We start from the raw sequence: 27,910 nt of genomic DNA, 5'->3' as shown, positions 1-27,910 counted from the left end.
ATGGATTTTAAGTCAAAAAAGGTTACAAGAGTCAAAGAAGGATATGATACATTAATAAAAGGTTTGATACAGCAATAAGATATAATAATTATAAACATTTACACATTAGAATACAGGGTATGGCACAAATAATACCCCTTTTTATTACAAAATCTTTTATTACAAAATCATAAGCATGTTATTCTGTAACATAACAATATCATACTCAAGCACACCAAATGACATTTTAGGTGAAATGTTCAAATTAAAACTATAAATTATTACACCCATATTATTACCCTACCAATCACACTCAAGCAGGCCTTATTTCTGCTGGACCCTGTATATGAAGCAAAAAATGACAGAATTGAAGGGAGCAATTGTACCTAAGTTCCATTCTAAGTTAGAAATCAATAACTGAAGGAAAATGTCCCGCCCTTGCCCTTCCTCAGTCTCCTCCAGCCCTGGGTGCCCTTCAGAGATCTCTGACATCACTGAGTTACTCTTCTGTCACAGTTTAGGCATTCTTGTTATTAAATGTCACCTGTTCAGATCACTGGGTGGCTTGTCCCATGACTGAACCCAGACTCTAACCCACTGTGTGTTAATAATTTACAGACCACACCACCCTCCTTCGTGCTATGGTCACTCCAGCTCCTGCCATCTCTGGACCCTCTCTATATTCCTCTACCTGTGCTGGACCTCAAAGTCCAGAGCCAGCAAAGCCATGCCCTGCCCTTGTCTCCGCAGCCACATGGACACTGACCACATACGAGATGGTCTGTGTGGTGGGCAGGAAGTGGGGACCAGAGCTCATGAAGTCAGACAGGGCTTCCTGCCCACACCCCAGCATTGTGTCCTCAATTTCTGACTTTACACAGTAAGAAAAATATTCATGATCTTATTCCAGGCAAGTTGCATCAAGTGAAGAGATACTAATTCTATTAATTCTGAGGGGCATTTTTATACATTTAGCATCTCTGAAACCACGCTGTGTCTCACCATAGATGGTGACTTAGATGTAGTGAATGAGGATGGCTGCTGTATGCAGATGTCGCATTGATGTCCCATGACACACTGACCAGCTCAAAAGCACAGTGGCTGCCAGCATGCAGGCTCTGTGGCCACAGACATGCAGAGTGCAAAGCTGGGGTACTCAGGAACCGGAGCCACCTCTCTTTCAACTAGATCCCCTTGAATACCATTCAAGTCCATTCAGCACCTAATCTGAGCCCCTTCTTAGGTCCACCTGACACATCCGCCACAGCATAAACATAGACAGGCAGAGTCACTGACCCTGACTTTTGTACAGATCTGCCAAGGGAGTTTCTGGTCTACAGAAAGCAAATATCAAGTAACTAAAATGTATCATCATTTTCTTTATGCCAAAAAAGACAAGGCATTTTCATTCCTTGGGGGAGAGAGGAAAAGTGAGCTACCAGACAGAGTTCTAAACACACACCTGCCCATTACACATTTGCCTACATCCTACTAACACGCTGGACAGACCTTGACAGTAAGGTCAGTTTAATTTTGGTGGCTGACGTAAATTTGAGAGACAAGGGTACAATGGAGTACCAAGAGTGAAGATAAACCAGGAGAAGGGGAACAGTGTGAGGAGAATAATATCACAGAGAAATAAAAAATTAAAATAGTATATAAAAACAAATGCTGCTTTTAACTAAAATCTACCACTCACATCACCAGGCCACACGTAGAGCCAGAGCCCTGCAGGGTTTTCTGCTGGGATCCCTCAGGACCCCTTGGAGCTGACACCCACATCCGCTAGGATGAGGAGCAGGGCTGGGTCAGTGAGGCCCACTCCCCATGCTTTGGGCATGCAGCCAGACTCCAGGTGCCCAGCAGTCTCGTGTGTCTTCATGCCACACCTGCTTCCCACACAACAGTGAAAAGCCTGGGCTCTGTTCACAGGGGACTCCGCACCTTTGTGCCTACAGGAAGATGGTGTGAGTGAGGACACACACACCTGTACATGAGGACCTCTCCATGTTACTATGACCAGGGCTGTGCCTGAGAGCCGCTGACCTGAGAATGAACACTTCTGCATCTGAGGCAGCCCGATCCCACTTTCAAAGACTGCAGTGTCTGCCCCAACTCTGAACCACATTCCACTGGCCTAGTGACCTGCTGGTAGCAGCACTGTCCTTTTCTCTGTCAGCAGCAGATTGGCTGGAAAGTCCTAAGGTGGAGCCCCTGACATCGGTTCAATTCAAGAGGAGAAGATGGCTCTGCCCCTCTGTGGTGGAGGGCATGCTAGAAGAAGGTGCTGGAATCCAGGCAGGTGAGCAGGGGTAGGACACATGGCAGAGTGCCTGTCCCTAACGGCCCTTCCTTGACTGTGGCTCCCGCTGCACCCTGATGAAGGGCCATCTAGCCCAGCACTGCCCAGTGCTTAGACCAGAAAGAACCGGTCATCCCTGTAGGGATGAGCCAATTGGAGCAAGGCGGGACTTCTTGCCCTGTGTTTCAGAGCATGCTTTTACAGGGCATTTGGGGGCAGGCTCTGGTTGACTATAGGAAAAGAGAGTGCAGCTGAGCGCTCACTCATGGGCATTCACCTGGCAATCAGGCTGCCAAACAGATGCTCTTTTCCATGTGAGATTCCCCTTTTAGGGTCAGGCCACTTTCCACCTGGCCCTTGATAGAGGTGGTGACCCCACCACAACCCAAGAGGCAAGGAACTGTGTCATTTGTTCTGAAGTAAGCACCTCTGTGGGGATACCACTGTTACCATCATGGGGCAGAGTGTCTCCAGGCCCCACTGTGGGTCACGTGTAGCCATTGGTGACACATGTAGAGACAGATGGCAGTGACAGGGGAGAGGACCAGAGATGCTGGTGGTGTGGAAAGGAGAGGCAACAGAGCAGTCTGCTGTCCAGACTGACAGCCTGCATATGGGTAAACTATGAGATAATTAATTTTAAAGAGAAATAAAATGAAGCAGAGCTCACAGCCACTGTCCTGCTCTAGCCCATGCACATCCCACATGGGTCTCTCTGCATTCTCAGCAAGAGAAGATGATTTTGTGTAAGGGCCTGCATACCCTGTGTGTCATGTACAGCTTTGAAACCCTTTATCTGCTGATGGACCCCATTGTTGCTGGCTGGCGCTCCGCTCTCATGTAAGCAAGCAATTTCAAGAAATAAAATAAATAAATAAGTAAGTAAGTAAGTAAAGAAAGAAAGAAAGAAAGTGTGCGATGTGCAGAGTTTATAGGTGGGAGCCAGCTGGAGGCTGCAGCACATGAAAGATGTATCACAGCAAAAAAAAAGCCCTGCACACATTAACCCAGCCCAGCAGGGAGAGAGCAGCCAGAGGAACTGTGAAGGTGGAACTACTTCAAATGGTGCCAGAGAACTCTCCAGTGGGGGAGAGGGAGGGGGAGGGCACCTGCTCTTCCAGTGCCTGAAGTCCCATCAGACAAAGTTGCAAGACTCAGGAAGTGCTGGCAGTGGAGCCACAGAGAGCTGCTGGTCACAGCCACACACACTTGTGGACATGGAGACATGGTGGTGTTAGCGCATGACAACGCACAGTGAGCCCAGACTGTGCTCTAAGTAAGCTTTCCCACACACCCAGGACAAGTGAGTCACCCTCCTGACCTGCATCCCATTCCCCAACACAGGCTCAGGCCTCACAGCTGCTGGGTCATGTGGGCCTGTGAGAACCCCTTGCTCTGGGCCTGCAGGAGCCAACAGGGATCCTCCTGTTATCTGGGAAGTACTGCATGGCCCAGCTGCCCCTCTGCCCTGGCAGGGCTCCCATCCTCCCCAGGGGCTCCCCTTTCAGGGCAGACAGAGGCCCAAGAGCCCTGACCACTTACTCCTGATTCTCGGTGGTGGGTTCCAGCCAGAGAAGCACTGGGTGCTCTCAGGCTGCAGAGGCCCAAGGGACACCCACCTTGCACTGTATTTGCCATGATGGGTGCCAGTACTGCTGATCCTGGCAGCGACATGGGGCTTGGTGCCTGGCCCCGAGGGGTCTCCTCATGCTATAGTTGGGTGAAAGAAGGAAGGAGGGGATGGGAGAAGCCGAGGCCACAGTGCCCATAGCAGGTTGGCTCCAGGGAGGTTCTCAGCAAAGACGTCCTCCCTGGACCTCCATGTTCCATGCTCACCATCAGCGCAAGGCTCACTTTCAGTTGGCACTTTCTTCTTTGATAAACACTACCTGCACTGACATCATGCCTATCATTCAAGTGTAAGAGCCTGGTGACTATGTGGCTAAGAAGAAGGCATTTCCAAGTTCAAGACTTGACCTCATGACAAGCCAAGGAGACACCTGTCCCAAACTGAACCTGCAGTGGAGGAAAGATGCCATACATGACATCACGAGGTCAGCAGACAAGAGGAACACCATGGTGTGGGAGAAAGTTTGAAGGAAGGCCAATCCCGTGCCCCAGTCACTGTGCTGCGGGGTGTCCTGGGAGAAGGGTTGTGGCGCCCAGCACAGGGGAGTCCTTGTGTGCAGAGAAAGAGCAGTGGGTGTCAACACTGAGTGATATGGGGTAGGAGTGTATGGGCATTCTTTGTACTGTTATTTTTACAATTTTTCTATGAATTTAAAATTACCCCCAATTAAAAGTTAAAGAAACACCACTTGAAACAAGCCATGTCAGCCATCCTGACTTCTGAACATTAGAAAGTCAGCCCTCACCAGATTGGGCTGCCCTGAGAATTGACAGTGCAGCAGACAGGAGCTGGAAGGACTTCACCTGACCAGTCTCTTTGTCAGAGACAGTATCAGCACTCGTCAATCTATGCAGGAACTGAGCACAGTGCGGCCTCCTACTGACAGTCCACAGGTAGCGTAGCTTTCTCCTCTACTTATTAGTAACCACAATCCCCAACAAGGCAGTGTTAGTTCCTGTTTCCACTGTGACATGTCACTAAAATGGACATAAATGCATTTCCTTCAGGATGGCCTGGGCCTCCGTTTTCACACCTTTAGGCCTAACCCTGCCCAGGGCTTGTCCTACACACTGCAGTGCTGATGGAAGGGCGGCCGTGGTCTGCTTGGAGCTGAGGCCACATCTTGCGGAGCAGGACTCCCAGATGGAAAGTTCCACGTAGGTGACTGCCTGAGTCCTGCTCTGTTCTTATTCTACGAAGTGCTGGGTGTAGAGGGTGAAAAATACCTCTGAGTCCCCACTTTTAAAGGATAAAGGTAGTTTAACAAGTGCCACCAAACACAAGAGGCAGGTGTTGTCACTCTACCCATGAGACCACAAAGCCCTGTTTCTGGTCTGGGGCCCTTGAAGGTAACACACACAAGACCAAATGTCCTATTGCACTGGAGGTGGGTCAGGCAAACAGTGCCATGAAGGAAGGAGCTCCTTCAAGCAAGACATAGGGAGAATAATCAGGTCCCTGCAGCTGGGACTTAACCAGGACCCTGGTCACCCCGGGGGTGGCCTTTGCAGAACATGGCTTCACTGGTCACAAGACCAAACTCTAGGTCCAGGTCCACCATAACCCCTGTGTGGGACATCAGGCCCTCTGGCATGGTCCTCAGACTCCATGTAGCCATCAAGGCAGCTCCAGCCTGGACTGTCATACTGATCCCTTCACTGACTTGAGAATGTTCTAGAACACATCCTCACAAGCACTAAATCCTCTTACTTTCACATTTAGATGGCCAGGGTGCATCTGTATGGGGCTCCCCATGCAGAGAGGATAAGACCCTGGCTCCCTTATCCCCTCCTGTCTCCATGGCCCCAAAGAGACTCAGGCAGTGGCACCAACTACCCTGGAGCCCCCGCCCTATAGAATGAGTGCTTCCTTTTCCCTGACTGTCATGTGTTCTGGGCTGGGGCTGCTGACTTTCTATTTTAAGCAAGTTTCAGTGCACAACTCCCTGTAGACGGAAACAATTGAAGATGGGAGAGGAGCTGTCAGATGGCCGGCTGCTTGCCACCACAGGTGCGAATTAGTTAAACTGTATCGTAATTTAAGAAAGAGATGCTCTCCACCCCCATGCCTTCTCTCTAGCAGCATCGCTGCCACTTCTGGTAGAACAGGTGCACGTGTTCAGCACCTGGCAGAGGGGGCACAGTCATGGATGATGCTGCCTGTACCACTAGCATCTGATGAATTCACAACCCCCCACCATTCCTGTCCCTGCTGGGGACCTCCTGATGAAGCAATGTCCCTGGAACCCACACCCCAGTCTGTACTCTCTATTGGCCATCCCTGACCTGGCACACAGGCTGAGTACCCATCCGGGGAGGCAGCCATCAAATGCAGGGTGGGCTGGTGACCTGGGAATAAGTGGGAGTCCACAAGGAGGCAGGGGTGGGGAGTAGTGTGCAGGGCACAGGCTGAGACACAGAGAAGGACCCCAAGGGGTGGGTGTGGCTGACCACCCTGGACCAGCAGGGCAGAGGCAAGAGCCTTGTCAGAGGGAGGATGGTTAGGGACAGAGAGAAATGACTAAGGACCCTCAGGGTGACAGTGGAGGAACAAGGCTGTGTCTAGAGGTCATCACATCTAGGAACAGAAGCTGACAGAGTGAGAACTTAGTGAGGGCCCAGGTAGTTTCACTTGGGTAAACAGAATATCTACTTTTTTAAAAAAATTGTATTTTATTGATTATGCTATTACAGTTGTCCCAATTTTTCCCTTTGCTCCCCTATGCCTGATACCCCCATTCCCTCCAGCAATCCCCCCTTCCCCCCTCCCCCAGTTCATGTCCATGGGTCATACGTATAAATTCTTTGGCTTCTCTTAACACTATTCTTAACAGCCCCCTCTCTATTTTGTAACTACCAATTATGCTTCTTAATCCCTACACCTTTTCCCCCATTCTTCCCCTTACCCCTCCCAGCTGAAAACCCTCCATGTCTGTGATTCCGTTCCTGTTCTGGTTGTTTCCTTAGTTTGTTTTTTTTAGATTCAGTTGTTGACAATTGTGAATTTGTTGCCTTTTTAATGTTCATAGTTTTTATCTTCTTCTTTATCTTAAACAAGTCCCTTCTAACATTTCATATAATAATGGCTTGATGATGATGAACTCCTTTAGCTTTTTCTTGTCTGGGAAGCACTTTATCTGCCCTTCCATTTTAAGTGTAGCTTTGCTGGATAGACTAATCTTGGTTGTTGGTCCTTGCTTTTCATGACTTTGTATACTTCTTTCCAGTCCCTTCTTGCCTGCAAAGTTTCTTTTGAGAAATCACCTGAGAAGTCTTATGGGAACTCCTTTGTAGGTAACTAACTGCTTTTCTCTTGCTGCTGCTTTTAAGATTCTCTTTTTATCTTTAAGTTTTGGCACTATAATAATGATGATGTGTCTTGGTGTGGGCCTCTTTGGGTCACTGTTGTTTGGGACTCTGTGTTTACTGGACTTGTTTCTATTTCCTTCACCAAATTAGGGAAGTTTTCTTTCATTATTTTTTCAAATAAGTTCTCAATTTCTTGCTCTTTCTCTTCTCCTTCTGGCATCCCTATGATCTGGACATTGATATGCTTGGAGGCACCTTATACTACACTTGTTTTTGTAAATTCTTCTTTCTTCTTGCTGTTCTGATTGAATACTTACTTCTTCCTTATGTTCCGATCGTTGATTTGAATTCTGGCTTCATCCACTCCACTGCTGGTTCCCTGTAGATTTTTATTTCACTTAGTGTAACTGTCATTTCTTCCTGGGTCTTTTTTTTTATGTTGCTACCATATTCAATGAGTTCTTTGAGCATATGGATCACCAGTGTTTGAACTCTGCATTGGATAGGTTGGTTATCTCCATTTTGTTTAGTTCTTTTTCTGGAGTTTTGTTCTGTTCTTTTATTTGGACCATATTTCTTTGTCTCCTCAATTTGGCAGCCTCCCTATGTTTGTTTCTGTGTAGTAGGTAGAACTGCTTTGATTCCCTGTCTTAGTAGTGTGGCCTATTGTAGAAAAAGCAGCTGTAAGTTGTGCGGGGCGGGGCAACCCGCTTCACTGCTTTGTGGCTCTGTGTGGAGGAGGGCTCAGAGAGGGGACAATGCCACTGCCTGTTGTCTGACGGTTTGCTTGCTACTTTCCCTGTGCAACTGACACCCTTCCAGCTGTTGCCCTGGTGCTGAATCACAGAGGGGGTGGGTCTGCATATGTTTTAAGTCCATGTGGGTCATTTAAGCAGAGTCTCCTGAAAATCTGGCAGTTTCTTCTGCTGCCCCACCACCCACTGGTTTTTACAGCCAGAAGTGATGGGGATTTATCTTCTTGGTGCTGGAACCCTGGGCTGTGTGGTCTGGCTCGGCCTAGGATCACTCCCTCCCAAGGTATCCTTCCTGATTTTTATCCACCATACCTATATGTGGGACTGCCTGTTCAACTGCTGCCACTTTTCAGCACTACACTGTGTCTCTGTGCCTCTCCACCCATCTCTGTGTCTCTGTCCTTCCTACCCATCTGGATGAATGTGGCTTCTTTAAATTCTTGGTTTTTGGACTTCCATACAGCTCAATTTTCTGATGGTTCTGGGTGTTATTTGTTTTGAGGTCTAGTTGTAATTCATTCTGTGGTTGTGTGAGGAGGCAAAGTGTGTTTGCTTATGCCTCCATCTTGACTAGAAGTCCAGAATACCTACTTTTTGATGTCATTCTGAAAATGTTCATTTAAAGTTACATTTAAAAGCATCCAAGTTTGTGCTTGCTCTGGCAGCACATATACTAAAAGCATCCAAGTTCCACCATTTGCTGGCATGAAAACATTCAACAACAATCTCATCAACCCTCCCATTTTAGATGTGGAAACTGGGGCTCACAGAGCATAGCCTGTACCAGCCCCTCCTGGCACAGGTGAGGTGTAGAGCTGGGAAACTGACCAGCCCAAATGTGTTCACGAACAAATAAAAGCTGGAATAGGGACCCACCACTGTCATCTTTTGAAACCTCTGAGTAACAGAAATCAATCACATGTGATATCTAGTATGGATCTCAGCAGTAGAAAACATCATTTCCTTTTAAATCAAAATTCTATCTCCCACTAATCCCTAAACTTTTCTGTGACTCCCTTCACTTATGACCAGCACATCTGTAGCTATTAAAATCTTCACTGAATAAGACAATAGACAGTGTTCCTTTCTTCTTCATCCTTGTGAATTTTAGAATAACATAGAAACTAAGAGAGTTATGAGTGATTTCAGTAGAAGTGGGTAACTTTAATTCACATTGTTCTGTGAATTTTCCCAAAGAGCCTTAGCAAGTCTGCTGGAGTGGCCACACCTTCCCTGAAGTTTGGGTCCACTCTGAGTGGACGCCAGGGTCCTGCCAGCACAGAATCTTTAAGCAGATCCCACCTACAATGACTTCTGTTTTAATTTGGGGCATCCTTAGTCAATGCTGTCGTGACCCACCTCACAGCAGCCCCAGTGTCCAGGGAGAAGCAAGGTAGAGCACTGGATGCTGGGGCACAGCTGGGCCTTGTTTGCCTTCTTACAATGTCCACATGGTGGGTAGTGCCTGTAAACACCAGTGGGCACCTTTGGTAAACACCAACTAGCATCTCCATCATCCAGCAGGGCCATCCCTGCACAGTGGTGACCCTCGACCTCTGCGCAGCCTGTTCAGTGGTCATGACCATGCAATACTCGTGTGCCACCAGTGAAAAACAGTGACTCACCTTGGTGTCCTTCTCATTTCCTTCTGCGTGGAGGATGTAGGGGCGGCCCTCCTTCTGTGGATTTTCTGAGACAATTCGCACCTCAACACCTGGTAGTGGGGTCCCCACAGAACCTTCAAGGAGAGGGGAAACATGAGAGAAAGAAGATGGGGTCAGAGGAATCCCGAAGGAGAGGGCTGCATACCTGAGGCACTCAGATCCTGCCTGGACATCACTCACAGAGGAGAGAAGACCTGATAGCATGGGGCCCCACTCAGCACAGTGGGTGCTGACTCTGCCACAGCAGCAGCCAGGGCTCACAGCTGCCAACAGTGTGTGAGGTGAGGCTCCGAATGTTCCAGAGAGCCTTTAAGTCATCATAGGAAGGCCTCCCAGCACCCAGGGTGGGTTGCTGGGATGGCTTCCACTCGTAGTCCAGCACTTGGCTGAGCAGTAAGGACACTGAAGTGCCCTGTCCAGAAAAGGTCCCAAGAGGCACTGATGCTGAAAGTTGGGTGGTGAGCAAGGATTCTCACAGCAGGGGGATAATATCGCTGGCATTCTGGTTCATGTATTAGGCACCCATGGTTTGTTCAGTGTCCTCATCCCACTGAAGACCTCAGCATGATGGGCTAGCTTACAATCACACTTTAAACCTACAAAGGTGAGGCAGGTGGTTTGGGTGTGATTTTTTACAGGCACTGTAATAAATGACTAAGGCATGGCAGAGGTTCCAAGACCAAACTCCCAGGGTCTAAGAGAATTCACCTCAAGGTTTCAGGGCCTTTATTATAACTGCTGGAATCAATGAGGATTTGTCACGGGATAAATATCCCCGGAAGCCAGGTCAGCAAACTCTCTGCAATTTGCTTAGTGTCCTGGGTCCAAATTCTTCACAAGGTTTGTTATGTCAGTCTCATTTGCCAGAACAACACTGGCCTGTCCTCCTTGGCCTGAGGTCCTGGGGCAGGTCTGGGCCTTTTCACTCTGGTGAGCTCTCCATGTCTTGGAGGCCTGGTTCTTCCACTCCGGTCAGAAATCTGTGTCATGTCCCAGCTGAAAGCAGACAGACCAGCATCCTCCCATCGTTTTTTTTGTTTTTTGTTTTTTGCTTCCAAAGATTTTCCAAATTAAAATGAAATCCATATAAGGTATATTGATCATTATAAAGTGGCAATTCGGTGGCATTTAGCACATTCACAGTGTTGTGCAATCACCATCACTATCTAGCTCCAGAACTTTTCATCACCCCAGAAAAAGCCTGTGCCCATGAGCAGCCACTCCCCACCCCGACCCCAGCCCCATCCTAGTAACCACTAATCTGCATTCTGTCTCTATGGATTTGCCTGCTTTGGACATTTCATATAAAAGGAACCATATGACATGTGTCCTCCTGTCTCTTCTTGGTAGTATATACACTTTGAGTCAGTGGCCACACAGGCATTAGGACACTCAAGACTCAAGAGAGCCTGGAAGTAGGGGCATTTCATCTCCAGTGAGGAGACAAGACCTGGGGACCAGAGACAAGGATGAGCTTGTGAATGTGGAGGTGGATCCAAGCCCAGCCCCCCTGACCTCACAAGCTATGCTTCTCCTGCTGATGGCTCAGCCTGACCCTGGGTACAGTCAAGGCCAGCTGCCATTCTGTACACTCTAAATTTGGTTTCCAGTTGACCTCAAGGTCATTACCTTTTCTAGATTAAATAATCCCTTTCTTTGTTGATCTGTCCTTTCAGTGAGAGGTTTAACTGTCATTTACACTGATCCTCCCTAGACCTCACGGTCTGATGAGGACTGACAGACACGCTGGCAGAGTAACCAGCCAGGGCCATAGCCCTGACAGCTTGGACACCCAGGCGGGGGGACCAAGGTCTCCAGATGTTCCCAATTGCTTGTGCTTTATGGTCAAACTTCACTAGGCTGACCTTGGTTTTAGCCCCTAGTGACTAGAGGGTGGTCATAATTTACGGTAAGTGTGTATGTAAAAGCCACAGAACAAAGGGTTCAAGAGAGAAATTGGGCAGATAATGTACAGAAGAGAAAGGCTGTGTGTGAGAGGCAAGGCTGAGGCTACCCAGGAGGACACTCAGACAGGCCACCCTGATCCAGTGCCCCTGGCATTGCCACAGGCCCTGTGGAGCTGACAATGCTCTCGAAATCTGTATCAGTAAAGATGTTTCTTGCTGCTTGGACAAGGGTGATACAGTGCTGAGCAGGGTGATTAGCCTGAATAATAAGAAAACATCAAATACTGGAAACTGATTGATTACCCTCTGAGACTGGTCAGATACGATTTCTTCAAGTACCTGCCAGAGCTAAAGAGTTCCATAAACATACCATAAGTAATCAGGCAGAATGTGATTATTTCATCAGGAGGCACTTCATCAACTTAAGTACAGAATCTAAAGCAGGACCAACCGTCTCACTCAGAAATAAAAGCCTGCTCCTTGTTCCCTTCCTTCTGAGGAGCCCGTCTTAGCAGTGCTGTGACATGTGCTCAGCTTTGACCGAGCACTCTTAGACACCACCTCCTGCTCAAGTGTGAGCCCTGAGTTCACCTCCCCAGAAGGGAAGCAGAGAGGTGTGTGGACAGGGTGTCTTCCTGGGTCTGCCCAGGAGGCCTCAGTGCAGGGGAGGCATGTGGCCACCCCATGCCATGCCTGACCACCTACAGTAGCCGTTGGGGGCTCTTGTGGAGAAAGGTAAGGGCTCGGTCCCACAAGACTGCCCCCCACCTTCAGTGGATCACTTCAGGGACTGCCAGTCACAAGTAATGTTACCCACAGCTCCTGTCCACCTTGACTACAAATTGGAGGTTCCCACAACCTCTTCCTGGGGCTCAGTAATTTGCTAGAGTGGCTCATAGAACCTAGGAAAACAGTTTACTTACAAAAGACCAGTTTGTTAAAAGAGATACGACCTCTGTGTGTTCAGATGGAAGAGATGCCAAGAGCAGGTATGGGGGGAGGGGCTTCAGGTTTCCCTGCTTTCCAGGTGCACCATCCTCCCAGCACCTCTTTGTGTTCATTAGATTAAATCACTGACCACAGGTGATCAGCTCAACCTCAGCCCCTCACCCCTCCTAGGTGGTCAGGGTGCAATGGAATTCCAACCTCCAATCACCTGGTTAGTTCCCCTGGCAATGAGCCCCCACCCTTAGGGGTTTTCCAAAAGTACTATTAGCACAAACTCAGGGGTGGTTGAAAGAGGCTTGTTATAAATAAAAAAAGACACTTATGTCTTAAGAAATTAAAGGGTTTTGGAGGACCTCTGGCCAAGATGGAGGGATAGGTAGACACACTGTGCCTCCTCGCACAACCAAAAGAAAGACAACAACAATTTAAAAACAAAAACAACGAGAACTTACAGAAAATCGAACTGTATGGAAGTCCGACAACCAAGGAGATAAAGAAAAAACATTCATCCAGACCAGTAGGAGGAGTGGAGAAGGGCAGTCAAGTGGAGAGGACTCGTAGTAAGGCCATGGCTGGCGGACCGAGAGAGGTGGTGGATTGTGGAGCAGGGCAGGCAAAGCTGCAGCTAGACGGTGAGGCAGCAGGTGGTGGACCAGTGACAGACTGCACAACCCAGAGTTCCAGCGCGGGGAAATAAAGCCTCAAACCACTGATTGAAAACACCTGTGGGGGTTGAGGCAGCAGTGAGAGAAACTCCCAGCCTCACAGGAGAGTTCACTGGAGAGACTCACGGGGTCCTAGAATGCACACAAGCCCATCCACCCTGGACTCAGCACCAGAAGGGCCCAATTTGCTTGTGGTAGCGGGGCAAGTGACTGAAATCCAGCAGAGAGCAGAGCAAGTGCCATTGTTCCCTCTCCAACCCACCCCCAAACAGCAACAAGGGTTGCCCCAACCTGGTGAACACCTAAGGCTCCTCCCCTTACTATGTAACAGGTGTGAAGAGACAAAAAAAAAAAAAAATACCCAAATGAAAGAACGGATCAAAGCTCCAGAAAAAATACAACTAAGCAACGAAGAGATAGCCAACCTATCAGATGCACAGGTCAAAACTCTGGTAATCAGGAAACTCACAGAATTGGTTGAATTTGGTTGCAAATTAGATGAAAAAATGAAGGCTATGCTAAGAGAAACAAAGGAAAATGTACAGGGAACCAATAGTGATGCGAAGGAAACTGGGACTCAAATCAACAGTGTGGACCAGAAGGAAGAAAGAAACATCCAACCAGAAAAGAATGAAGAAACAAGAATTCAGAAAAATGAGGAGAGGCTTAGGAACCTCCAGGACATCTTTCAATGTTCCAACATCCGGATCACAGGGGTGCCAGAAGGAGAAGAGGAAGAACAGAAAATTGAAAACTTATTTGAACAAATAATGAAGGAGAACTTCCCTAATCTGGCAAAGGAAATAGACTTCCAGGAAGTCCAGGAAGCCTGGAGAGTCCCAAAGAAGTTGGACCCAAGGAGGAACACACCAAGGCACATCATAATTACACTACCCAAGATTAAAAATAAGGAGAGAATCTTACAAGCAGCAAGAGAAAAGGACACAGTTACCTACAAAGGAGTTCCCATAAGACTGTCAGCTGATTTCTCCAAAGAGACCTTATGGGCAAGAAGGGGCTGGAAAGAAGTATTCCAAGTCATGAAAGGCAGGGACCTACATCCAAGATTACTGTATCTGGCAAAGCTTTCATTTAGAATGGAAGGGCAGATAAAGTGCTTCTCAGATAAGGTCAAGTTAAAGAAGTTCATCATCACCAAGCCCTTACTATATGAAATGTTAAAGGGATTTATCTAAGAAAAAGAAGATAAAAAATAGGAACAGTAAAATGACAGCAAACTCACACTTATTAACAACCACACCTGAAACAAAAACAAAAGCAAATTAAATAAACCACTAGAACAGGAACAGAATCACAGAAATGGAGATCACATGGAGGATTATCAACAAGGGAGTGGGAGTGGGTAAAGGTACATATAATATGTAGCATAAATGGTAGGTTGAAAATGGACAGGGGCAGGGTGAGAATAGTATAGGAAATGTAGAAGCCAAAGAACTTATATGTATAACCCAAGGACATGAACTATAGGGGAAGAATGTGGGAGGGAGGGGGTGGGCAGGATGGAGTGGAGTGAAGGGGGGGAAATGGGACAACTGTAATAGCATAATCAATAATATATTTTTTTTAAAAAAAGAAAGAAATCCAAGGGTTTTAGGCTCTGTGGCAGGAATGGGGACAGAGACCAAATACAGAGTTTTTATCAGAAGAGGGACCTATGGCTTTCCTCCTCAAATGCAAAAAAGGGCCAGCCTCCCCACCCCCCACCCTCCACCTGCCACCTTTCAATGCACATGTTTCTCCTTTGAATATTTTTTTTTTAAAGAAACCGCCCCTCATCACACACACTCTTCCTGTCCCTCTCTGCTCTGTTCAATAAGGCTTTCTCTCCCTGTCAAAGTGAAAGCTACAGACTGTTAAGATCTACAATGAAAGTGCTGACAGAACCTTAACTACCCATGGGGTCACAAACACAACAGCAGAGTTAAGCTCTCACGTCAGAGACAATGACTTATGTTTCACAGCCCTGTTGATACATGAAGGTGAGGTCCACACAGAGGAGAGACTGAAGGCAGGGGTGGGACAGCCCTGGAGCTCCGAAAACATCCCACCCCACGTCTGAGCAAGCCCTGGCACAGTAGGATCAACCAGGCAGTGGCCACCCTTCTAGCATCAGTGCCCCTCCTAGCACCACATGGACAGTGCTGTCCTCCACACGCCCATCTGGGCAGCAGTGCTGGCCAGTCACTGGTGTGTCATTCTTCCATCTCTCTTTAAAACAGTTGTCTGCTCTTCCTAGATAACTCTAATTGGCCTTCAGCTTGGTCCAGCATCTGGGGTGCGAGGCTGCTCTGCAGCTGGTCCCGAGAGAATGGAAACAGGTTGATAAGGTCCTGGAGCTCCTGTCAACGTGCCATGGAGCCCCACTGCAGGAGCCATTAGCGCCTCTGATCTCAACCTCCAATTAGAGCGTCATTAGGCCCAGCAGCACTTAGCCATGAATTATTCATCTTCCTTCATGATAATCACATGTGACATAGGGAATGAACGATCGGACCCAGAGCTTAACACATGGCAAACATTCACCCTCGTGCAGCATGTCCCTACTTGGAGGCTGACCTTGCCCTCCTGTGCCCCATCAGGTTTTGAGCACCTTTAAATAAGTCCTGGTGGTCATTCAGATGGAGCAATGTTCAGAGGCTGTGAAGGGAGCAGAAAGGAAGGGCCCTCCAGAAACGAACCCCACACTGGGAGGCATGGGAAAGCCAGGAGAGGCGGCATGGCTGTGTCCCAAGTATGAAGGGGACACAGGCCAGGGCTCCAACACAAATTCACAGCCTCCAGCTGGAATGAGCCCTAGCTCAGGAGTCACAGTGCACAGAGAAGACCTAAAAGGGCTCCAAGAAAACCAGTTCCACCGGATTTATTCAGAAATGATGCTTAGAGATATTTTAGGGATTTTCATGTAGCACTCTTGAATTTAAGGTTAAGGGTTACTTTATTTACTTTTTTGCAAACCAAGAAACCAGCACTGGACTCAACTGTTAGAGGCTTGTTTTATAGACAAGAAAACAATCATGGATATTTGATTCCAGTGTAGAGAAGAGAGACTACAGCCAGTCCCCGTTCTGATGTCCCACACACTGTCTATGACCTGAGTAAGAGCTGTAGCCATAATTTAAGATTCAGAAACGTCTGCCCAGCAAACGTGTTTCAGAGCCTTTTCAGAGGGAACTGGAGGCCAAGTCAGGGGGATCCTCTTGATGTACCTACATCCAGAGCAGCTGCTTTCCTGGTCCCTTTGCCACCTGAGGGTGAGCCTCCAGCTGGGCCTCTGGACCTCCGATTTACACTTTAACACCTGCTTGCACAGTTCCTGAGTCTCCTTCCCACAGATGGTCCCCACATTGCCCCTTGCTTGCTCTCTCCTCTCCCGGCTTCTGGTCTTGGCTTCTTGACCTTGTGTTTGCTCTTGTAGTTAAAGCCCAGGAGGTCTCCTGTCCATTTTTTTGCAACCCCCTCTCTTCCTTCGAACTGGGCTATCTGCTGTGCCACTGTGCTCCAACAAAGTGAGCATCCTTGTCTAATGGTGTGAATGTATGCCTGCTCATGTACCCACTCGATGGCCTTAGGTAGGTTACATGATTTCTCAAAGCCTCAGTCCCCTCGTCTGTCAGTGGGTAAGGTCACCACTGTATCAGGGGCTGTCCTGGAGACAGTTTAGCAGCTTCTTATAAAGTGGAGCACAGGCCTACCTTTGGACCCAGCAATCCCACCCCGAGGTGTTTACCCATGAGAAATAATGACAGACGCTCACCCAAAATTCTGCACACCCACATCTACAACAGCTTTGCTGGTCACTGTCCAGAACTAGACATAACCCAATGTCTTTCAGCTGGTGAACAGGTTAAACAGTGACTTGTCCACACAATGAGTCCTACATGGCAATGCAAAGGGGCATGTGATGACACAGACAAGTCACAGACACATCCTGCTCAGTGTGAAAAGCCAGACCCAAACAGCCACGTCCTGTAGAATTTACTCATATGACATTCTAGAAAGAACACAATTACAGGAGGCGAAAACAGGTAAGTGCCTGCCTGGCCCCAGGGTGGGGAGGTGCTGACCACACAAAAAGGGAGAAGTTTCAAGGTGATGGAAGCCTTCTGGGTCTGGAGTGAGATGGCAGTTTCATGACTGCTCACAGAGTGGGGCGTGAGGGGTGAATTTCACTGTGTGTACAAGACGAATGGATGTACTGATGTCATTATAGGTGCAGGGTTGTTCTACTTTTGCATCTAATGAGATACCAATGTGTGCAAGACACATTGGAGGTGACCTCTCCTGAGGACAAGCAGAGGGCCAAGAACAGAACAGAACATGCTCCTATCTCAGGCCTCAGGCTCCGTCTGAAGATCCCCTGTTAAGGACCCAGGATGTAAAGTAAAGGTCGACTTAAACAAAGGTCAGAGTGGGACACCTTAGAGAAGACTGGACAATACCAAAAACCAAGAATCTGCCTGGAGTAGTGGGTCCTCCAGACGTGCACAGGTCACTAAGAGGTGGTGGATTCTCTCACCCCTTCCCCACACACCTGTCACGTCTTCTGCTGCCACTGGCCTTGTGTGGTTCAGGGCACCTGGATAGGAGGCTCCTACCAGCGGCAGACTTGGTCTGGACAGAAGCAGTGCCCCGCTCTGGGAGGTACTCTGATGAGCACATGGGTTCTGGTGTGGGTTTAGACTATAGGTAAAATGCTGCCAGGTCTGAGGGGTAAGAGGGACAGGTGAGAGGAGACAGTTCATAGCTGAGGGTTGTACGCAGAGGTCCTTCACACTGTCTTGTGCTAAAGGGCTCATGGTGCTGTGCTAAAGGACAATGGCATTTCTATAACATCTGTGAGCTCCTAAATACTCTGGTATAGAGCATGTCACTTAAGTATTATGTGTAGAAAGAGGCTTTTGGCTCTAGTTTGAATAGAGGAGAAACAACTGCTGTGTTTCCTTAGAAGGACTCACCCCACCATAAGCTGAAACAGGGGAGGTCTTCCCACCTGTCCCACGGGTAACCTGGAAAAGACCCTAATATAAGGAACACCTTTCTGTCCTACCCCTAACTGGCTATTTGGGAGAAAGTGAGTGCCCAGAAGGAACAGGCTGTGGCCACCTGGCCAGCGACCCCAAGAAGGCACTGTATGTACCTGGCAAGCGAGCTTCTGCAGTCAGGGGGTTGGACAGGGCCATGCCGATCTCCGTCATCCCGTACCTCTCCAGCAGAGTATGGCCTGTGACCTTCTTCCACCTCTCTAACACAGGCAGGGGCAGGGCGGCGGATCCCGAAACCATCAACCTACCCGGCAAACCAGAGGCAGCCTTAGCTTCTGGAGATGACAGCAATCTTCAGTCCAATAAACATTGCTATTTAAAAATTCATGATTAAAAAACCCCCCATAGTTGGGGGCTAACATTTAACTTTGTTCTTTGAAAAGAATTTGTTGGATATACTTTGGAATGTAAATAGGTCTTCAAAAGTAATGAGTAATCAAGGTAAAAGAAAAAATAATTTTGGGGTCTTTGGTGGCACCCTTTGCAAACAATATGCTGTTCACAAACAATCCTAAATAACAGTAATAATAAGATGATTCCTACAGAATGTAGACTATGGGTAAAATGCTGCCAGGTCTGAGGGGTAAGAGGGGCAGGTGAGAGGAGACAATTCATAGCTGAGGGATGCATGTAGAGGTCCTTCACACTGTCTTGTGCCAAAGGGCTCATGGTGGTGACAATGACATTTCTATAACATCTGTGAGCTCCTAAATACTCTGGTATAGAGCATGTCACTTAAGTATTATGTGTAGAAATAGGCTTTTGGCTCTAGTTTGAATAGAGGAGAAACAACTGCTGTGTTTCCTCAGAAGGACTCACCCCCACCTTAGGCTGAAACAGGGGAGGTCTCGGGGCCTCTGTTCCCTGGAAACCCTGCTGGTTTCTTCTCTCTCTCCGATATCACTCCTGCCCTGGGTTCTGTAGGGTGGGGTGGAATGTGCTCCTAATCCTGCTTTTGCACTGGTGGCGGAGTACTGGACACTTCCATCAACCTAACCTCACGGTGGCTGGGGAGAGGGTGGGCTATCAGGTGATGGGTAGCAGGTGACACCAGACAAGAGCTATAGTTCCACCAAAATGTCTTTACAGAAGAGGAGCAAAGGAATGGTGGGAGCAAAATCGTAACAATATCAAATATTTGTCTTAGATAATCCAGAATGCTCTTAGGGAAACAAAGGTCCCCTTCCTGTGTTCTTAAGGACTAGGAATCAGATGCGTGGAGCGGCTCAGAGGTCATAGAAACTCACATACAAATACATTGGAATTTTAAATTCACATCTGTCTAGCAGCTGACTCACTGCAGTGTTGAAAGGTTGTGCTTGCCACAGACATAGCTTGCCATGTCTCTCTGGTGACATGTGTCTATTGGGCCTGTGAAAACTCACCAAGCTGTCCAATGAGGCATGCACTTGAAGTGGGCCACACTTTAGTATAACAGGGAGAGGAGCCTGCCATGACTACAGGTCCCTAAGAGGGTACAGAGCACACTTCATGCCACTGAGGACCCAAAAGATGCGGTGCACCGCTGTTAGGAGGGGTGTGATGGGGCCCCACACAGGGAGGGCTCCAAGAGACACAAACTGGTGGACAGAAATGATATAGCAGGAGCTGGGGGGGGGGTGGTATGTAAATGTGGGGTCAGAAAGGATGGGAGCAAGACGGTCATTTCACTGGCCTCATCCCCATCTTTCACTCTGCCACAAGACAGCCAGAGAAAGACAGACAGATAGAGGAAGATGGAGAGAATACAGATAGAGATATACATGCAGATAGATCTACAGAACGATAGGACAGAGATACCAATATAGAATACACACAGATATATAGAGAGTGTAGATACAAATATGTCAATGTATACTTTAAAGGAAATGGAAAACACTACTTCCTACAACTAGCAGAACTGATTTATTAGAAATAAGTTATATTTGCTGATCTTCAAGTTTTTCTGGATGAGAAATGAACTGTTTTCATTTACCTGATCTTTTCTTCACAAACGGCACGCACAAAATCCTGGACATGAGGCTGGGTAAAATGCTTGTCATAATAATCCATCAACTTGGTGTATATTGTAGGCACTGCCATAAACACATTAATCCGTGGAGCCTCAGAACTTAAGAACTTTTCCCAAATCTAAAGAAAAAAAAGGAAGTACATAGCGAAAAGATTAGAAAACATGCACACGTGTGTGGATGCCTCCAGTTCCAGGAACAGTGCTCTTAATGGAGGCCTCTCCTTTTCTGAAGCATTAAAGGGTCTGTAAGCAGCTCCCACCTAAAAGGGCATCTCACTTTTACAGGGTAATAATGTCTCTGGCCATTCCCACAGAAATCACCCTGTGCCGAGGACACTTGTATCTGGCTTTCGGAGTGACCTGTAAGGAAGGAGATGTAAGTGCTTGTATGTTACCCCTAATCTTCAAGAAAAGCTGGTGTGCTATGCTCATTCTGCAGTTCTCTCCACGCAGCATCCCACAGTCAGGATGGAGAACAGAGAGCTCATGGGGCTGGGAGGGAGCCCAGTACACTGAATGCAGAAAGAGCTCATCCCTAAGGCACTGAAACTTGGGATAAATGGAAACTAATGCTGCAATCCAGCCCCGACCCATCCCAGTTCATAACTGGAGGGCAGTAATTAGCTCCTCACCTCAGCTGCTAGACAGAGGAAAGGGACAATTCTCTGGGGAAAAAATTATATATATATAAAGATTTTATTTATTTAGACAGAGGGGAATGGAGGGAGAAAGAGAGGGAGAGAAACATCAATGTGTGATTGCCTCTCACACACCCCCTACTGGGGACCTGGCCCACAACCCAGGCATTGCCCTAGACCAGGAATTGAACCAGCGACACTTTGATTTGCAGGCCAGCACTCAATCCACTGAGCCACAGCAGCCAGGGCAAAATAACATTCTTTTAAAGACAATGACTGGCATCCCTCCATGTCCAAATTACAAAGCATGTAAGGAAACAGAAAAACATTACCCATGATTAGGGGTCAATAGAAGAAGACCCTCCAGAAGATCCAGATGTTGGAATTATCTGACAAGGAATTTAAAATAATTACAATGGGTAGGTTAAGGAACTTAGAAGGGAACATGAACAAAAGGACGGGTAATCAAGGATATCACCACAGAAGTAGAAGTGCAAAAAAGAACCTTTATAATACTGAAAAATATAGTATCTGAAATTAAGAATTCATTGGATAGACTTAACAGGCTAAATGCAGCAGAAAAAAAGATAAAAGAAGTGAAACATTGCCCTGGTCAGTGTGGTTCAGTTGGATGGAACGTTGTTCCATTTACCAAAAGGTTTTGGGTTTGATTCCAGTCACATGCCTAAGTTGTGGGTTCGATCCCCAGTTGAGGCATGTATGGGAGGCAACCGATTGATGTTTCCCTCTCACATCTATATTTCTACCTCCCTACGTCCTCTCTCTCTAATGTGTCCTTCAGTGAGGATTTAAAAAATGAAGAAGTGAAACACTAGTCAATGGAAACAGGTGTCTAAACTGAAGAATAGACAAGAAAGAAAAGAAAAAAAGAATAGAGTGTGAGCCATGTGTGGGACAAAATGAAACAACATACTGTAACCATAGTATTAGAGCAGGAGAAGGAAGAGCTAAATAAATGGAGAGATACTCCATGTCTATGGAATGAAAGACTCAATATTGTTAAGATAGCAATTCTCCCTAAACTGAGCTAGATTTTCTTTTCTTTTCTTTTTTTATTATTGTAATTGCATTTTATTTATTTTAATATATTTATTGATTATGCTATTACAGTTGTCCCATTTCCCGCCCCCCTCACTCCACTCCATCCCCTCCCTCCCACATTCCACCCCCTATAGTTCATGTCCATGGGTCATAATTGTAAGTTCTTTGGCTTCTACATTTCCTACACTATTCTTACCCTCCCCCTGTCTATTTTCCACCTATCATCTATGCTACTTATTCTCTGTACCTTCCCCCCCCTCCCACTCCCCTATTGAAAACCCTCCATGTGATCTCCATCTCTATGGTTCTGTTCCTGTTCTAGTTGTTTGCCTAGTTTGCTCTTGTTTTTGTTTTAGGTGTGGTCGTTAATAACTGAGTTTGCTGTCATTTTTCTGTTCATATTTTTTATCTTCTTTTTCTTAGGTAACTCCCTTTAACATTTCATATAGTAAGGGCTTGGTGATGATGAACTTTTTTAACCTGACCTTATCTGAGAAGCACTTTATCTTCCCTTCCATTCTAAATGATAGCTTTGCTGGATACAGTAATCTTGGATGTAGGTCCTCGCCTTTCATGACTTGGAATACTTCTTGCCAGCCCCTTCTTGCCCATAAGGTCTCTTTGGAGAAATCAGCTGACAGTCTTATGGGAACTCCTTTGTAGGTAACTGTGTCCTTTTCTCTTGCTGCTTGTAAGATTCTCTCCTTATTTTTAATCTTGGGTAGTGTAATTATGATGTGCCTTGGTGTGTTCCTCCTTGGGTCCAGCTTCTTTGGGACTCTCTGAGCTTCCTGGACTTCCTGGAAGTCTATTTCCTTTGCCAGACTGGGGAAGTTCTCCTTCATTATTTGTTCAAATAAGTTTTCAATTTTTTGTTCTTCCTCTTCTCCTTCTGGCACCCCTGTGATCCGGATGTTGGAACATTGAAAGATGTCCTGGAGGTTCCTAAGCCTCTCCTCATTTTTCCGAGTTCTTGTTTCTTCATTCTTTTCTGGTTGGATGTTTCTTTCTTCCTTCTGGTCCACACTGTTGATTTGAGTCCCAGTTTCCTTCGCATCACTATTGGTTCCCTGTACATTTTCCTTTGTTTCTCTTAGCATAGCCTTCATTTTTTCATCTGGTTTTTGAACAAATTCAACCAATTCTGTGAGGGTCTTGATAACCAGTGTTTTGAACTGTGCATCCGATAGGCTGGCTATCTCTTTGTTGCTTGGTTGTATTTTTTCTGGAGCTTTGAAGTGTTCTGTCATTTGGGCCATTTTTTTTTTTTGTCCTGGCGTGTCTGTTACTTAAAGGGGTGGAGCCTTAGGTGTTTCCCCGGGGCGGAGTAACGCTGGTGGCTGCACTGTGACGCTGTACGTGGGGGAGGGGCCAGGAGGGAGCAGTGGCGCCCGCTCCACTCTCGACCGGATTTCAATCTTTCACTCTGCTACCCACAATCAAACTGGGCCCCTCTGGTGCTGGTTCCCGAGTGGGTGGGCTTGTGCACGCCATAGGCCCCTGTGGGTCTCTCCAACGACCTCTCCTGTGAGGCTGGGAGTCTCTCCTGCTGCCACTCCAACCCCCATGGGCGTTTTCAATTAGAGGTTTGAGGCTTTATTTCCCCACGCTGGATCCCTGGGTTGCGCGGTCTGCTTCTTCCCCGCCGTTCTTCCTGGTTTATCTGTGCGCGAATGTGGGGCCACGGGGTGCTACCCACCGCTCTGCCTGCCCCGTTCGTCCCACACTCTGCCAGTCTTGGTCCCACCACGGCAACACGAGTCCTCTCTGCCCCGGCTGCCCATCTCTGCCCCTCCTACCAGTCTGGATGAATGCTTTATGTTTTATTTCCTTGGTGTCGAAACTTCCTTGCCGTTCGATTTTCTGTCAGTTCTGGTTGTGCGAGGAGGCGCAGTGTGTCTACCTACACTGCCATCTTGGTTCTGTAATTCACTGAGCTAGACTTTCAAGGCATTCCTCTTCAGAGGCCCAGCAAACTGCTTTGCAGAAATTGACAAGCTTACTCTACAATTTACATGGAACAGCAAAGGACCCAGAGGAGTTAAAACAAATGTGGAAAGGAAGAACAAGGGTGGAGGACTCACACTTCCCACTCCAAAATTTACTCCAAAGCAACAACGATCAATGCAGTGTGATGCTAGAGTATGGCTGGACACAAAGATCAACAGAATAGATAGATGTCCAGAAATCAACCAATACATTGATGTAAAGTTGATTTTTCACAAAGGATCCAAGTTATTTCAATGGGAGAAAGAATAATCTTTTCAACCAACTGCTGAGATTAATGAAATCCATAGGCAAAAAGATGAATTTTATTTCATTTCATTTATTTTTTTAAGCAAGCAGGTTTCCTCTTAGGACCGCAGGGTCAGCCAATCAGCTTTTCTTGCCTCAATTTTTCTTATTTTTTAAAATATATTTTATTGATTATGCTATTACGGTTGTCCCGTTTTCCCCCCTTTATTTCCCTCCACCCTGGACACCTCCTCCCACCTGCATTCCCCACCTTTAGCTCATGTCCATGGGTCATAATTATCAGTTCTTTGGCTTCTACATTTCCTATACTATTCTCACCCTCCCCGTCCATTTTCTACCTACCATTTATGCTACTTATTCTCTGTACCTTTACCCCCTCTCTCCCCCTCCCACTCCCTTGTTGATAATCCTCCATGTGATCTCCATTTCTGTGATTCTGTTCCTGTTCTAGTTGTTTGTTTACTTTGCTTCTGTTTTTGTTTTAGGTGTGGTTGTTAATAAGTGTGAGTTTGCTGTCATTTTACTGTTCATATTTTTTATCTTCTTTTTCTTAGATAAATCCCTTTAACATTTCATATAGTAAGGGCTTAGTGATGATGAACTCCTTTAACTTGACCTTATCTGAGAAGCACTTTATCTGCCCTTCCATTCTAAATGAAAGCTTTGCCAGATACAGTAATCTTGGATGTAGGTCCCTGCCTTTCATGACTTGGAATACTTCTTTCCAGCCCCTTCTTGCCCATAAGGTCTCTTTGGAGAAATCAGCTGACAGTCTTATGGGAACTCCTTTGTAGGTAACTGTGTCCTTTTCTCTTGCTGCTTGTAAGATTCTCTCCTTATTTTTAATCTTGGGTAGTGTAATTATGATGTGCCTTGGTGTGTTCCTCCTTGGGTCCAGCTTCTTTGGGACTCTCTGAGCTTCCTGGACTTCCTGGAAGTCTATTTCCTTTGCCAGACTGGGGAAGTTCTCCTTCATTATTTGTTCAAATAAGTTTTCAATTTTCTGTTCTTCCTCTTCTCCTTCTGGCACCCCTGTGATCCGGATGTTGGAACACTGAAAGATGTCCTGGAGGTTCCTAAGCCTCTCCTCATTTTTCCGAGTTCTTGTTTCTTCATTCTTTTCTGGTTGGATGTTTCTTTCTTCCTTCTGGTCCACACTGTTGATTTGAGTCCCAGTTTCCTTTGCATCACTATTGGTTCCCTGTACATTTTCCTTTGTTTCTCTTAGCATAGCCTTCATTTTTTCATCTAATTTGCAACCAAATTCAACCAATTCTGTGAGTTTCCTGATTACCAGAGTTTTGACCTGTGCATCTGATAGGTTGGCTATCTCTTCGTTGCTTAGTTGTATTTTTTCTGGAGCTTTGATCCGTTCTTTCATTTGGGCATTTTTTTTTTTTTTTGTCTCTTCACACCTGTTACATAGTAAGGGGAGGAGCCTTAGGTGTTCACCAGGTTGGGGCAACCCTTGTTGCTGTTTGGGGGTGGGTTGGAGAGGGAACAATGGCACTTGCTCTGCTCTCTGCTGGATTTCAGTCACTTGCCCCACTACCACTAGTAATTTGGGCCCTTCTGGTGCTGAGTCCAGGGTGGATGGGCTTGTGTGCATTCTAGGACCCCATGAGTCTCTCCAGGGAACTCTCCTGTGAGGCTGGGAGTTTCTTCACTGCTGCCTCAACCCCCACAGGTGTTTTCAATCAGAGGTTTGAGGCTTTATTTCCCTGGTGCTGAAGCCCTGGGTTGCGAGGTCTGGCTTGCTCCCCAGTTGTTCCTCCTGGTTTATATGCAGGCAAATGAGGGACCACCCGCTCCACCAGCCTTGGCCTCTCTGGGTCCACCAGCGGTGGCCTTGCCCCGAGTCCTCTCCACTTGAGTGCCCTTCTCCACTCCTCCTACTGGTCTGGATGAATGTTTCTTCTTTATCTCCTTGGTTGTCAGACTTCCACACAGTTCGATATTCTGTCAGTTCTGGTTGTTTTTTGTTTTTAAATTATTGTCCTTCTTTTGGTTGTGTGAGGAGGCACAGTGTGTCTACGTATGCCTCCATCTTGGCCGGAAGTCAAAAAGATGAATTTTAGGCTCTTACTTCCCCATACACAGAATTTAACGCAAAGTGGATCAGACACTTAAATGTATGAGCTAAAAACTATAAAAGTTCTAGGAAAAAACATAGGAGAAAATTTTCATAACCTTTGGTTAGGCAAAGTTTTCTTAGACATGATACCAAAAGCATGGTCTATGAAACTTAAAAATTGATAAAATAGATTTCATCAAATTTAAAAACATATGTTTCAAAAGATACCATGAAGAAAATGAAAAGACAAGCCAGACAAGGAGAAAATACTTGCAAACCATATATCTAATAAAGGACTTGTGTCCAGAATCTATAAAGAACCCTTGCAACTCACAATAATAAGACAAATAAGCAGCCCTGGCTGGTGTGATTCATTTGGTTGGAGTGTTTTTCCATGATACAAGAGTTGTGGGTTCGATTCCCAATCAGGGCCCATACCTAGGTTTCAGGTTTGATCCCTGGTCTGGGTGTGTACAATCTCTGGTCTGGGCACATACTGAAGACAACCAATCGATGTTTCTCTCTCACATCAGTGTTTTTCTCTCTCCCTTCCTCTTTCCCTTCCTCTTTCTCTAAAAGCAATGAAAAAATATGCCCTTGGATGAGAATAAATAAGTGGGCCAAAGATATGAATAGACAGTTCACCAAAGAAGATCTATGGATCTAAATAAGACCATGAGAAAATGTTAAACATCATTAGTCATTGGGGAAGTGGAAATTAAAACCACAATGAGGTACTCTATATCCACTATAATAATAATTAAAAAAACAAATAAACAAGTGTTGGTGAGGATGTGGAGAAAATGCATTGTTCATTTACTGCTGGTGAGAATGTGAATACAGCATTTTGGGAAAAGTTTGGCAGTTTCTTAAAACATTAAACATTACCACACAGCCCAGTAATTCTATTCCCACACATCCATGTAAGGTAAATGAAAACATGTCTACACAAGGATTTGTATGCAAGTGTTCACAGCATCAATATTCTTAATAAACAAAAACTGGAAGTGATCCAAATGCCCATCAAATGGTGCACGAGTGAACAAAATGTGGGCCAGCTATACATGGGATGCTCTCTGGGAGCAGAAGGACAAACTACTGATACACATGGTACAATATGGGTGAAACTCAAACATGTTTTCCAGAATGAAAGAAGCCAGACATGAGAGACTACATAGTATAGGATTCCATTTATATGCAAGGTCCAGAAGAGGAAAATCTACAGAGACCGAAGGTGCCAGTGACTGCCAGGGGCTGGGTGTGGGATAGAAATTGAGGTAATGTTTGCATAACTCTTTAAATCATTCACAATAGGCGAATTTTATGGTGTGTGAAGTGAATTACATCTGGAAAACTACATCTTCCAAAAAGGAAAAATGCAACAAGAACATTTTCAGTAAAACAAGCTGGGAGAATCTGTCATCAGTAGAGCTGCACTGTAAGAACTAGCAAAAGAAGTTCTTTCTGCTGAAGGGAAATGACCCAAGAAGTAGCACAGACCTGAGGGAACAAGTGAAGAGCATCAGGAAAAGAAATACATGGGTTATTTTTTTAAAAATTAAAGGACTCGTGACTGTTTAAAGCAATAATAATGGCAATGTATCATGAAGCTGAAGGAAGGAAATAATAAAGAAATTAATGGAATAGA

The 27,910-nt window shown here is 46.4% G+C and overlaps 1 protein-coding gene across 10 annotated transcripts in view; it reads right to left on the bottom strand.

Annotated features, from left to right (window-relative positions):
- ACSF3 (acyl-CoA synthetase family member 3) overlaps positions 1-27,910 on the bottom strand; it is an 83,906-nt gene that overhangs the window by 35,075 nt on the left and 20,921 nt on the right. For all 10 annotated transcript variants that reach the window (XM_071220037.1, XM_071220041.1, XM_071220042.1 and 7 more), the window contains 3 exons: positions 20,197-20,351; positions 18,317-18,465; positions 9,600-9,712 (listed from right to left, as the gene is read on the bottom strand). In XM_071220037.1, coding sequence (XP_071076138.1) covers positions 9,600-9,712; positions 18,317-18,465; positions 20,197-20,351 — 417 coding nt within the window. The remainder of the gene's footprint in view (positions 1-9,599; positions 9,713-18,316; positions 18,466-20,196; positions 20,352-27,910) is intronic.

The sequence above is a fragment of the Desmodus rotundus genome, chromosome 12 (assembly GCF_022682495.2).
Source record: "Desmodus rotundus isolate HL8 chromosome 12, HLdesRot8A.1, whole genome shotgun sequence".
NCBI lineage: Eukaryota > Metazoa > Chordata > Mammalia > Chiroptera > Phyllostomidae > Desmodus > Desmodus rotundus.
Note: the sequence above shows the minus strand (reverse complement) of the source record. Positions and strands in the feature narration are given on the sequence as shown.